Here is a 14,493-nt window from a genome sequence, read left to right as displayed (position 1 = left end):
CTCCTCATCTCACTCTCTATACACACACACACACATACACACACACACACACACACACACACACACACACACACACACACACACACACACACACACACACACTTAAAAACACACAAATACACAGACACAAAGAAAAGACAACACAACACAAAGGCGCACTTATGCAAAACGGAGTGTTCCAGGCTGCGGCTCCATTTCTGACAGCTGACAGGCTGTGGAGCCGACTTCAGAAGCCGTCAGCAGCGTTCCCACCGTCTGGCGGAGGAGAGGAGAAGAGAAGAAGAGAGGAGAGGAACGGAGGAGAGGAGAGGAGGGCAGAGAAGAGAAGAGCAGCACAGCGAAGGGCTGCAAGGCACATCTTCCTTTCCCTGCTACTGGCTGCCAAAAGCCTGCCAGCACACCTGCCTGCCTGCCTACCTGCCTGCCTGTGCTGTGTGTGTGTACCAGCCTACCTGTGTGTGTGTGTGTGTGTGTGTGTGTGTGTGTGTGTGTGTGTGTGTGTGTACCAGCCTACCTGTGTGTGTGTGTGTGTGTGTGTGTGTGTGTGTGTGTGTGTGTGTGTGTGTGTGTGTGTGTGTCAGCCTATGCCTACCAGTACCTTAGCAGCCTGGAGCAACTGGAGCACCCCCCATTCAAGCTGGAAGCTTGCGGTTGTTTTGCCATCACCCTCTGACTGGGTGAAGACTTTACTATGGGGAAATGGCTGACTTGTGTTGTGTTACCGAGACACATAAAGCCAGCTCCAAAACACCCCTGTGTCAGTGCTCGTGTGAAGAAGATTCCCGGCGAGAAGTGCAAAAAGAAAAAAAGAGAGTATAAATAAAATGAAGAAATTGCAGGTCTACGGAGAGATTCCAGGAAGGCTAAACTGCAATTCCAACACTTAACTTTCCCAACACTACTAACAAAAAAAATCCTTGCTCTGGCTGCCTCAGGAAGCGGCTTCATAGTGGGGTAAGCTGGAGTGTTTAGGGACACGTGCAGTGCAGGTTCAGAATAACACTGCAATTGGCTGGTTCCCTCAACACTTCTGGTGGTGAATGTTAGGCTTTGAATGGGTTTCCTGCATCACCAGAGGGGGCATTCTGTAAACCAGCGGTTCCCAAACTGGGGGTCGGAACCCCTAGGGAGGTTGCAGAGGAACTGAAGGGGGGTTGCGGACCAAAGGGAAAATATTCCTAAGTCCAAAAGGGGGTCCCCGCTGAAAAAGATTGGGAACCACTGCTGTAAATGTCAGCTCTTGGTTTGGTTCTAACTAGAGACTGTATTATACTATACACGTCAATGGTTCTAACATATAAAAACAAAAACAAACCACACTCACAAGTGAGTTCTCATTACTTATTCATGTCTGATAGTAGAAGAAACTCTTGAGCCTGAAACTGTATCCATTTTTGAAATAAGAAAAACCTAAGCTTAATGACTTTTACTCTTGCAAACAAACTCTCTCAAGCTTGAAATCAGGCACTGAGTCTGAATACCATCAGGCCTGCTTATTAAGCTTACTACACCATGTCCGCTGCAGCTTCAGCCATCGTCAGAGGTTCTAAGTAACCTAACCTTTAGAGAACCAATTGCTAACGTTCCCCTCATGTACTGTTTTACTATAGGCACAGGATAGTGATAGTAGAACAGGTGTTCTCAATCTTTTCCAACTTGGTGCACACTTGACATTTTCACAAATGTTTGGGGACCAATAAAAAATACAACTCAAATAAATAGTCAACTGCAACACACACACACAAATATTTTTCTGATTTTTAGAAAATGATTTCAAGGCCCACTTGGAATACTTTCAGGGCCCACAGTTTGAGAATCACTGCGATAGAACATTCCAGAAGGTTGGGGGGAGTTTTAGAGTGTATAGATAGATCATTCCAGAAGGTTGGGGAGAGTTCTGTAGTGTAGAGATAGACCATTCCAGAAGGTTGGGGAGAGTTCTGCAGTGTAGAGATAGATCATTCCAGAAGGTTGGGGAGAGTTCTGTAGTGTAGAGATAGACCATTCCAGAAGGTTGGGTAGAGTTCTGTAGTGTTCGAGTAGTGTGGAGGTCAGCATTGCTTATCAAGCAGCTCTGAGTCCTTGGGGACGTGTTTGTTTTGCAAAGACATATTTCACACACACACACACACACACACACACACACACACACACACACACACACACACACACACACACACACACACACACACACACACACATCACTTTTCCCAACACCCCTCCCTCTCTCACACTATCCCTCTTTCTTTCTTGATCTCTCACTCGGTCAATGTCACCTTGAGTCTGAGGTAGAGGGGAGGGAGAGTCTGGCTGAAGGTGAAGAGGGAGGGGAAGTAAACAGAGAGAAGAGGCTTCAGTCAGTCGATGCTTCAGAAAGGGAATTACACTGACAGGGCCACTGCAACTCAAACACATGCACTGAATACCAACAGGGACACACACACACCTCTCTCTCACTGTCATTTACACACTCGCACACATGCGTGCAAACACACATGCACAAACGCAACACATATACACACACACACGCACACGCGCACGCACACGTGCACACACACACACACACACACACACACACACACACACAGATGTTCAGAAGCTGTGGCAAGTTTTGTTTTCTAGTACAGTGAAGTACGCAAAATCCTACCTAACCATCCTTTTCCATATCAAAAGTTTCCCCTCATCTTCCAAAATCTAATTTCAACACTGTAAAAGAAGAAACAAAGCAGAACAGACAAAGATGTTGGCAAGTGGATTCACAATATCGAAGCACTCCTTGGCAAACTCTTCTTCTGACTTAACTTCTTGGTATGTGCCTTTCACGGTCTAATTTTCTTGCTCTCTCTCTCTCTTCATCTCTCCATTTCACTCCACTCCATTTGTGTTTCTCTCTCTCTGTCTTTCTCGCTCTCTGTCTCTCGCTCTCCTTCTCTCTTGTTGTGTTTGTGTTGGGCGCCCATGCACCGGGCCCCACAGTCTCCAGTGGGTTAGCTGTAGCTCTTGAAGTCACGCGCTGATCAAAATGGCGAACAACAGACGCCGCCAGCAGCTCCCAATTAGAGAGAGCCGCGCCGCACGCTCTGCCTTTGCCACCCGTACGTACAGTACAGTAGCATCGCATCATGACTTCAGGGGTGGAGAGAGGGAGGGAGAGAGAAAGGAAGGAGGAAAGGGGGAGGGGATGGTACTTTGTTTACGTTTTCTTTGGTGCTATAGGATTCGTGCTCTCGTTTGTGTGTGTGTCTGCACATGTGTGCGTTTTTCATTCATTTATTAGCATGGGATTCATGCTCTCTGTATTCGTGTGTGTGTGTGTATATAGTCTTTCATTCGTTTATTAGTGTGCACTTGTGTCGTGTCCCTAGGTCAGATTTGACACCATGATGCCCTGATGCGAACTTCAGTTCAGTTAGTGTCGTTTTAATGACTAAGACCAGCCTTGTGACCCACCAACCCCCATCATCCTTCCCTTCGCCAAACCAAAACCAAAACATGAGTGTCACTTCCTGCTATGATATCGGCTGCTATTGTTTGCGGCACGGGTCTCTGAGGGGCTGCCCAAGCCTGGTCTGATTGGTTGACTGCCTGCCTGGTCTATGCGTGTGTGCGTGTGTGCATCACAGAGAGTAGTCCCCATGGGAAGCACTTCCCCCAGAAAGTCTGTTCCGTGTCATGAGCAAGGGGCCTGGGGGGTGAACACTGTTACACACAGGGGGAGGGAGAGGGAGAGGGAGAGAGGGAGAGAGAGAGAGAGAGAGAGAGAGAGAGAGAGAGAGAGAGAGAGAGAGAGAGAGAGAGAGAGAGAGAGAGAGAGAGAACGAAAGAAAGAAAGAGAGAGACAGAGAGAGAAAGAGAGAGAAAGAGGGGCATGGGGAGTTCACAGCTTTGATTGTACTGATGGTTTGTTTTGTTTGTGTGTGTATGTGCGTGTGAACTAGAAAAAAAACCTTAAAAGAAACCTTAAAAGAAAGTGTGTGTGTGTGCGTGCGTGCGTGCGTGCGTGCGTGCGTGTGTGTGTGTGTGTGTGTGTGTGTGTGTGTGTGTGTGTGTGTGTGTGTGTGTGTGTGTGTGTGTGTGTGTGTGTGTGTGTGTGTCTTAGAGGAGGAGTGAACTAGTTTATTTAACAGCAACTTTAAGTGGAGGGCCCCCTAGCCTGTAACCCTGCTGCTGCTTTAAACCGTTTAACACTCCTAAACTAATGATGCTCATGTCCAGGAAAGAGAACACTTGGGGCACTTGTGTATCGCCGGGGATCAGTGGGTGCCCAAGTGTGTGTGTGTGTGTGTGTGTGTGTACAGGTGTGAAGGCAGCTGCTGGTTTCGCTCCTGTGGTGACATTAAGGCCCAGCACTGCTGTTCTTAACACACACAAACAAACACACAATGCATTTGCTTAGCGCGCACGCACGTGCGCACACACACACACACACACACACACACACACACACACCAGGGCTTGACACTGGCACCTGCCAACAGGCCAAATGCTGGTAAAACTTGGCTGTGGCTGGTAACAATATCAGTGTCACTAGCCAATTTGGCAGGTAGCTTATTATGTGGCATGACACACTGTATTAGAAAAGCCCATATTCTGCACTTTGCCCCTGGTGTATCAATCGTTATTGTGTATTTAAGTTCAAGAAAAAGTTCAGTTACTCAGTTTCTATTTGTTTGATTTATTTCCATGTAGAAAGCTATGCACTCATCTTCTTGTTTAGCACCTCATCTTCTGAGGTTAGATGCACAGTGTCACGATAAAGAGATAATAGCTGGATGGCTAGTGACTCGGGAAAACCACTAGCCACAGTGGCAGGCAAGTAAAAAAGTTAATGTCAAGCCCTGACACACACACACACACACCTGACCTGCGGAGGTCACAGCACCAGCTTCAGCAACCTGTGCGCACATAGAGCCATACACATACACACACATCAGCATGGCATCATAAGAATGCGTGAACAGGACATCAGTATTCTGTGTATATTTGGCCATTTTGGGGTGTCATTCTATTAAACAACATGTGACAGGTAAGGGGTAGGTATGGGTTTGGTCTGGACTTTTTTTAAGTTTACAATGAGAACTATCTATCTTAGAAGGATAACTTTACGTGTGTAGAACACACTTATGTTATGACACATATTTGAAGTTGTGTTATGAACGCACACACACCCACACACACACACACACACACACACACACACACACACACACACACACACACACACACACACACACACACACACACACACACACACACACACACACACACACACACGCACACACGCACACACACACGCACACACTCCAGAGGCTTGTAACACAGCTATGCACTGCTACAGAATGAGAGCCATGTCTAATATTAGTCATAAAACCATTAACCGCTCAATTTATTTCAAAATAGCACCATCCTCATTATCGTTCATTTTCTGGCCTATTAAACGCTGCAAAGCATGTTCCATGTGTTTAAAGTCTGTTACACAGCTCAAATTAATTAAAATTAAGACAATGTCATGACATGTAGGTCTGGTCTCTGCACACACCAACCCCCCCAGCGCACCAATCACCACTTCCTAACGTGCCATCATGACATTGCGTATAAATAGCACACCACTTTGAACCGTTTTGGCATGTTATGTCGACATTTTTTTCCCGCTGTCGACATCGCGTGCCATGTCACACCAGGGCTAAGAGTAGGTTTGATCTTGGCACAATTAAGCAACGTATTTTTTATGTAGGCTGCCGCGTGGAAAAAGTGTTTTGCCTGTGCAAGGTTCCTCATTCTTATTATACTGCTGCTTGACACAGGAAAAAAAAAACGCTTAACGCGCATATAAAAAACCTGCCGTTTTGTGAAATCAGTCTGCCCATTCTTTTTTGTTTTTGTTTTCGTAGTCACATACAGTGCATCAAAACTCTAGTTTAACAAAAAGTCTGCCTCTTCTAACAAAGAACACAACCCCAGCTTTCTTACCACCACTTTTGGGGGAAAAAAAACAAAATCGAATGGTTTCTAGAGACCAACATGCCTCATGCTTAGCTTAATCCTGCATACGTGCATCAGGGCAGAGGTGGGGGTGCTGGGTGGGGGTTTGTTTGTAAACCTGGCTTAAGCTAAACGTCTGCTGCGATGACCCTTTCAGCGCTGATCAAACGCCCCCCTCATTAAGAGCTCACCATTTAATCTGCAATCAACAGCTCCCTGGTGAACCCAGCACAGCACAGGCAGACTGAGGAGTCCAGCTTAGACTAACTTAACCCAGCCTCCAGGCTAGCAGACAGAGGAGAGGAGAGGAAGAATGCAGAGGTGAGAGAAGAGAAGAGAAGGGATGAGGAGAGGAGGAGAGAGAAAGAGAAGGGACGAGGAGAGGAGAGGAGGAATAGGAATAGGAATGGGATGAGGAAGAAGAAGAGGAAAGGAAAGGTGAGATGGGATGAGGAGAGGAGAGGGAAGAGAAGAGAAGAGAAGAGAAGAGAAGAGAAGAGAAGAGAAGAGAAGAGAAGAGAAGAGAAGAGAGAGGAGAAATGCAGAGGTGAGAGAAAAGAAGAGGAGAGAGAAAAGAAGAAGAGAAGAGAAGAGAAGAGAAGAGAAGAGAAGAGAAGAGAAGAGAAGAGAAGAGAGGAGAAGAGAGGAGATCAGAGGAAGAGAAGAAGGGAGGAGGAGAGGAGAGGAGAGAGAGAGAGAAGAGAAGAGAAGAGAAGAGAAGAGAGGAGAAGAGAGGAGATCAGAGGAAGAGATGAGGAGAGGAGAAGAAGAGAGGGAGAGACTAAATGAGGAGTGGGGGGGAGAAAAGAACAGATGAGCAGGGGAGAGGTGATGATTGGAGATGAGAGGAAAGAGAAGAGGGGAGGAGAAGAGAAGGGATGAGGAGAGGAGAGGAGAGGAGAGGAGAGGAGAGGAGAGGAGAGGAGAGGAGCAGAGAGGAGAGGAGCAGAGGGGAGAAGAGAAGAGCAGAAGGGAGAAGAGAAGAGGGGATCTCCAACCCCGCTGCCCAGCTTTGTGCTTTGTGGAGTAGTAGCTGCTCCCTACAGGAGGTATAACTTAACAGGCCCAATAGGAGGTAATCACCTAATGCACCCCTACGCTCAGCAGCTTATCGCACCCTCCTGCTGGGCCTCAGACCCAGAGTAGAGCAGACCATGGAGATCCAGCATCCAGCATCCAACATCCAGCCCCAGCATCCAACCTCCTACCCTTTCTCTCTCTACGCCCCCTTTCTCTTCCTTTCTCTCTCTCTCTCCATCTATCTTTACTCCCCACACACACCCCCCCTCCTTTACAAGCATAGCTGGCCCCTCTAAGGGCCACGGGAGGGTAACGCTCTGTCAGAGCTGAAATGGAGGTGTTAACAGGCATGCTGTGATAGGAGAGAGAGAGAGAGAGAGAGAGAGCGCAAGAGAGAGAGAGAGAGAGAGAGAGAGAGAGAGAGAGAGAGAGAGAGAGAGAGAGAGAGCGTGCGCGCAAGAGAGAGAGAGAGGGGGGGGGGGGCTTGACGTGCGTGGAATAGAGACAGGAGGAGAACGAAAATCAAAACAATGGAGTGAGTGAAGCATTATTTTTAGGGGGGCGAGAGATCTGGCATGCTGTGCCTACTGTGCTGAGAGCTGCGATGTTTGTTCATTTGTTACCGTGTTATAGCTTTATAATAATTTACACGGATAGAATCAAGAATGCTGCTGGATTCCACAACACAATATGACATGTATAGACCATCACAACAGAGTTCAAACAGGAAAACAAGAAAGAGGGGGCAATGGAGACAATGTTGGCCATGCCATGATGGTTTCTCAAGCTAACCTCTCGGACTGTAAAAGAAGATAACCTTGCCTGCGTAAATAAATGGCAGGGCTCAAATAACATCAACTAAGATTATAGTGTTAATGTTAGCATACAATGTGATGTCATAAAATACAATATTAAATAAAGGTGCTATATAAGTTAATATAATATAATATGATATAATATAATACAATATATAATATAATACAATATATGGTGAATACAGCTAAATTGAGCCCCTTTGGGTCATTCGCTTATGCAAAAAAAGTGGCCCAATTCACCTGAATCCACCATAATGTAATTCACACATTGTAATTTATCTTATTCCAATTCTCAGGCCTCCCAGCTTGTGGTAGGAGAGGATGAAGGGTGGTGTGTAATGGGTTAAAACGTGTCTGCTGGGAGTTGTGGTGCTGGGCAGGCTGATTGGGAGCAGTTAGACGGTGCCCTTTTGCTACGGGCAAACACCAGGAGTAGCCTAATGGGCGATAGTAGGACTTTTCCCTTGTCTGGTGGAGCTTGGTGAGGGGTGAGGGGTGAGGGGTGGGTTGTGGGATGTGGTGGGGAATCAGTGTTGGGAGGAGGTCTGCAGGGGTTGGGCTTTCATGTTGTTATGGAGCCCTAGACCTGGAGAATGTTGGATGAAGCCAACTTCAGAGGAGAGGAGAGGAGAGGAGAGGAGAGTAGAGTAGAGCAGAGGGGAAAGGAGAAGAGTGGAGAGGAGAGGAGAATGGTAGGGGAGAGGAGAGGAGAGGAGGGGAGAGGAGGAGAATAGAGGAGACAGGAGAAGAGTGGAAAGGAGGAACAACAGAGGGAATATGAGAGGAGAGGAGAGGAAAGGAGAGAAGAGGGAGATATATTGGGGGTGGTGGGGGTGGTGGGGAGGTTGTAGTGGGAGCAGGGGGCTGTGGGGTCTGTGGGGGTAAACTGGCGAGGGGGGATCTTCTCTCTTGTCATACAGTATTCAAGAGGCTGCCACTTCAGGGCACGGCAGGGGAACGTAAACATACAAGAGAGAGGGCGCTCAGCCGCCAAGAAAAAAAAAGAGCAAGACCAGGAAAGAGAGGGAGAGAGAGCAAGAGAGACAAAAGAGAAGGAGAAGATGAGAGCGTAATAGAAAGAAAGAGAGAAAAAAAAGAAAAGTGTAGCTAGCAAGCGATCAAAATATTATGAATTAAACAAGTGCCTAAAGCTGTGGAGCATGGTGAGGATACAGATGTGCACAGGGCATACAGTGAGTGTCTGCAAGCGTGTGTGTGTATGTGTGTGTGTGTGTGTGTGTGTGTGTGTGCGTACTGTATGTAGCATGAATGAGCATGAGCATGTCTATATTAGATGTGTCAGACGTGTTATCAGGCAGATAGAAATGTATGCCACCCCTTGACTGGTTGAGAGAGAGAGAGAGAGAGAGAGAGAGAGAGAGAGAGAGAGAGAGAGAGAGAGAGAGAGAGAAAATGAGAGAGCGAGAGAGAGCGAGAGAGAGCGAGAGAGAATGAGAGACAGAGAGACAGAGAATGAGAGCAAAAAAGAAAGAAAGAAAGAAAGAAAGACATAGAGAGAGAGTGAGAGAGAGAGCTGAAAGAGAGAGAGAGAGGTGGCAGTGAGTGGGGGTATGAAAGGCGAGGTGAGGTGTGACAGGCTCTGGGGAGAGGGAGAGCCAAACACATGTAGAGGCGCCATGCTCAGCAAACTGTACAGACACATTAGGCTGAGCAGCAGACATATAGCCAGCCTTTTACACACACACACACACACACACACACACACACACACCTAAGAGAAATAAAATAATAAAACGACAACAGTAGACATGTTTTTTTGGTCTCATTAAAACACAAAAGCTCTACCATTTCCTCTCCTGTTCCCTCTCTCTCTCTCTCTCTTTCTTTCTTTTCCCTCTGTTCCTCTCCCTGAAACACACACCTCTACGCCCAGAAGCACACAGAGAGACAGAGACAGAGAGAGAGAGAGAGAGAGAGAGAGAGAGAGAGAGAGAGAGAGAGAGACGTACACCCCCTCAGACAGCCTCTCTCTCTCTCTCTCTCTCTCTCTCTCTCTCTCTCTCTCTCTCTCTCTCTCTCTCTCTCTCTCTCTCTCTCTCTCTCTCTCTCTCTCTCTCTCTCTCTCTCTCTCTCTCTCTCTCTCTCTCTCTCTCTCTCTCTCTCTCTCTCCACAGCAGCAGCGGCGGCGGGGCGGCAGAGGGAGGGGGGCAGCCCATTAAGGTGGCTGGTGCTCAGCTTTGACACCTGCAATCGGTCATCCTGGCATCCCGGGCGCTCGGGGAAGCACTAGCCTCATTTCACTATAGGTGTGCTGACATCACCTTCAAACTAGGTTATTCGGTGGGTGCTACAATGGGGCTCTGTGTGTACTGTGTGTGTGTGTATGTGTGTGTGTGTTCACAAGTTGGGGTGGGGTGGGTGATTGTGTGTCATTTTGGGTGCACAGCACAGAGAGAGAGAGAGAGAGAGAGAGAGAGAGAGAGAGAGAGAGAGAGAGAGAGAGAGAGAGAGAGAGAGAGAGAGAGAGAGAGAGAGAGAGAGAGAGAGAAGTGTGTGTGTGTGTGTGTGTGTGTATGTGTTCATGACAGATAGAGCGAGTGAATAAAAGGGAGGTTGACTGAAGAGAATAATCCTGCCAATCCTCCCCTTGTCTCTGGCCAACATTACCAAGAACAACTGCAGCGGAGGAAAAAAAGAGACAAACAGAAAAACAACACGTGCGCTACTGTGACTCACAATGACAGCGGGAGGTTGGGGATTAGGCTTAGGTAAGGACAGCGGTGTGTTCCATTCTCAAAAAGTTATTTACTTTATTTTTTCTGTAGTATTTATTTTCTCCCTCCATAAACTATTACCTGTATTACATGTGTCTTGAAACGTCCATGAGGGCATTATGTGTATTTATTTAAGATACTTCACACCTTAATCCCCGAGGTCCGAGTCCGGACTCAAGTCCGTTTTTTTATGGACTTGGACTTGTCTTGGTCTCGCTATCTATTGGACTCGGACTTGTCTTGGACTCGGACATTGGTCTTGCCAAATTAAGCTTTTGGACTCGACCGAATCTGTCTTTAGAATTTATGGTAACCAATGTTCTAAACAAAATAGAGTGAAGCTTAAAATCCAACAACATACAAGTTTGTCTTAACATCCATGGCATATGGGTTACCTTCAAACATCCACTGAATTGATATTCATCCTTTTCATTGTTTAACACTGACCGACATGTGACTCGGACTTGACTTGGACTCGAGTCTTTTTGGACTCGGTCTTGTCTCGGACTCAAACCTCTTTGGACTCGGACTTGTCTCGGACTTGACTATTTTGGTCTTGGACTTGTCTCGGACTCTACAAAGGTGGACTTGACTACAGCCCTGGCTTCACCCCCCGGGATCAATAAAGTTACTCTACTAAATCAAAAGGCATGTTGGTAACCATAAAAATGTATACCTTTAAATCCAACACAAATACCTTCTCATACATTCAGTACAATCAGAGTAACATTACCACCACTGTGGAGTTGAGTCCTACATCTCCTGTGTGACTGATGGCAGAACTTTTACCATCACAAACATCAACATCAACTTGAAGTTCAAGTATGTTTCCCCATTTCTTCAATTAATTCATTGGATCCAATACAATAAACAGATTTTATTAACTGTTGTGAGTCTGTTCCCAAACTTTCAGCATCACAAAACAAAAACGGACAGTCATACCATGTACACCTACAGACAGCAGCTGACAAATATCTGTCTGTCTACCTATCTATCCCCTCAACTTAATTCAATCGACCCAACGCAATAATACGGACACGGTCTGAGCCGCGCAAAGAGAGGCGCACCGCGTGGGCACGGCTGGAGGGCTGTCGCGTTGCCCACATTCATGCGTGCCAGGGTGGGGCTGCCAGCTGTCCACTGCAGCCCAGCCCTACCCATCCAGGAGCTCCAGGCACTGCTCGGCTGTGGAAACCAACTACACCACCAACAACACCAGTAGCACCCGCACCAGATGTATTTTTCTAAACTAAGGATGAAGGTTCCGCTCGGTCTCCCCAGACACAGCTGTTCCGCTTTCTGTCTGATACCCAAACTTTACATCTGACATCTACACAGGTATCTAGATTGTCATTTAGATAAAGGGCACGTCATTTTTACTATGATCTGGTCTATTTCTTCTAAAAATATATGGCAACTTATTTTGCCAACAATGTTTTTTCCCCAGCCTGTGTGCAGTAGACAGCGCCCGTCTCCTGTTGCGCAGCCAAGCCATGGGAGCCGCGTGCGCTGCAGAAGTCCCTCGGTGTAGCGTGCGCCCACCTTCCACCAGCAAATCCCCTTGTGCGCGCACAGCATGCGGCTCGTTTGCTGTTTATTTCAGTCAACTTCTACACACGCACACGGGCTATATTTTAGCCGGTACAGTAACTTATCCCATTCCCCATCCCCCAAGTCTTCTGACCTTGTCGCCTCACGAACGAACCAGATGTTTTCGCAGTTTGGCAGCGTGCTACTTGTCATAACTTTGTAGCAATAAGCACACGAAAAGTGTCAACAACACAACAAAATTCGAAGGAGAGCTTAACGCCATCATCATTTCCATAACGGTTACATGACTGTCTGCAAAGACGTCACGGGGAGTTGGCGTCTGAGTTCACATGAAAAAAAAACAGTGTTTACAACTGTAGCTTCCAGCTTTCCACTGCGGCAACTGCAACTTTGACAGAGCTGCTAACTTCCGCTGGGAATGTCATCATCTTCTCAATCATGTACATGTCACAGGGCAAAACCGTTCTTTGAAAGCAAAACACTAGCAGGTATTCGATCTATTTGAACTAAGCAACTTTGCATTGCGCAATCACTCCAAGAAAAAAGTGGTTCTACCACAGCACTGCTTGTTGGACTAAACAGCCTATTCTTTTCAAGGAACATTTTATCAGCAGCGAGTGAACTGATAGTGTGGAAGTTCGCCTTCATTAACACTGCAACTCCTGCAGTCCTAACTTCGGCTATGATTTAACTTTTGCCTTGTTGTCTTCATGCTGCTCACAAAACATACACTGACAACAACTAGATATCCATTAGTGTTGTTATGCTTGTATGCACTCATGATTCGCTGAGCTTTCATTTTAATTTCAATTTCTTTACCATGCAAAGTTGCATGTTACATATAAATTGCCTTTTCCATTATACTGCGTTCAGTGTTAATTAATAAAGTGTATGCCGAATACAAGACACATAGAACTGACTCCATTCAATGAATAGCAGCCACCACTGTTGACAGGAGACATGTCAGAACACCACGCCAGCACTGAACAAGCTGTTAGCTAACGCTAGCGCGGGAGCTAGGCACGAAGTTTGCAAGCTAATCAGTGCGCTGTTTGACAACTGCATTATCGTGCAATAAAGACAGTTTACTGCCGCAGACTGCATAAGCAAACTTCTTTCGAAGAGTAAAAACATTGTTTTCGAAAAGAACGCTGCAAACCTTTGGTGGCTGTTTCCATCGTTGTCCCCAGGTACCTCGTCGTTCTCCCCATTCGCCCCATTCTCGTCATCTTCGATAGTCACGTCTCCATAACCCGAAGCGGTGACACTTTCCAGGGCCCGCTGCTCCATAAGTCCATCGTCCGTCCGGTCTGGGGTCGTGTCGGGGTCTTTCTCGATGGGTATTTGACTCGCAAAAGTCCCAGTCAGAGCTCGAAGCAACAGCAGGAGCACCAGAGAAATGCCCACGTTTCCTAACTGAAACCCCCTTTCCATTGGTAAAAGTGTCTCATTAGTGGAGAGGCATTCACATTACAAGGCCTAAAGTGAATTCTTGTTGTAGGGGTGCTCGGCGCTCATAAGGTCGTTTCTTGAGCTTTGTTCGTCACCGAGCCTCGTCTTTTCGTTGTCTTTTCTTAACGTAAACATTCGTGGCCACTTGGGCACCATGATATTCCCTTTATACTTGACGTCGAACAAGCCTTGGTAACGCTGATCCCGCCCCGTTTCCAAACACGTATTGGCTGAATAAATCGCCCAGCGTGTAAACTTCCCTGCACTGCAAGATGATTGTTGCTTTATCGAGTCAATCACAACAGCTCGTCTACTCAGCAGAAGTCGATTGCCTAGTTCAGTTGTCAATCACGACTGTGCGTGCAGATGTGAAACGCCCATCAAACAGCAAATATTACTGGAGAACAGTCTGTCAATCGGACCGCGTGGGCGGGGTCAGACAAAAAGAAAAGTGGCGTGTCTGGACATGACTGTGTGCACTGGCGTGAGCTTGGCGGAGACGCAGCCAATGGTTCAAGGCAAGTGAGCCCCACATTCAAACAATTGGCCGTTTTACTCAGCCCGCGAAACAGTGGCAAGTTTGCAATTCGCTGTTCGCAAATGTCTATTTCTGTCGTTGCCACGACAAGTTCAACAGAGGCGGGCTGCTAACTTTCACATCATTTGATTGGATCCACTAACCTCGAGATGGAAACATCGACGTGGCCGTTTGCATGAGGGCAGATCAGTGGACAAACAGCGGAGTTTTTCTTCCGGTCATATGCATGTTGCCCATGCAAATGTCGTAATAATTGCGTAGTACTAACAGTTTCCGCTTTAAAACGCACCATTTGATACGAATAGAGCCTTGACATGTCCAAAAACATCACCGGAATTTTATGCACCACTATTACAAAATGTTATGACGTGATTATATGCGTCAGTTTGAAATCTGTTGT

General features: G+C 46.8%; 1 protein-coding gene across 1 annotated transcript in view; it reads right to left on the bottom strand.

Annotated features, from left to right (window-relative positions):
* Positions 1-13,810, bottom strand: part of eif2ak3 (eukaryotic translation initiation factor 2-alpha kinase 3) — a 65,342-nt gene extending 51,532 nt beyond the window's left edge. The window contains exon 1 of the mRNA XM_063184073.1: positions 13,263-13,810. Within this exon, the coding sequence (XP_063040143.1) occupies positions 13,263-13,537 (275 nt within the window). The 5' untranslated portion in view covers positions 13,538-13,810. The remainder of the gene's footprint in view (positions 1-13,262) is intronic.
* Between the last annotated feature and the right edge of the window lie 683 nt (positions 13,811-14,493).

The sequence above is a fragment of the Engraulis encrasicolus genome, chromosome 19 (assembly GCF_034702125.1).
Source record: "Engraulis encrasicolus isolate BLACKSEA-1 chromosome 19, IST_EnEncr_1.0, whole genome shotgun sequence".
Taxonomy (NCBI): Eukaryota; Metazoa; Chordata; class Actinopteri; order Clupeiformes; family Engraulidae; genus Engraulis; species Engraulis encrasicolus.
This window is presented reverse-complemented; position numbering and strand designations above follow the sequence as displayed.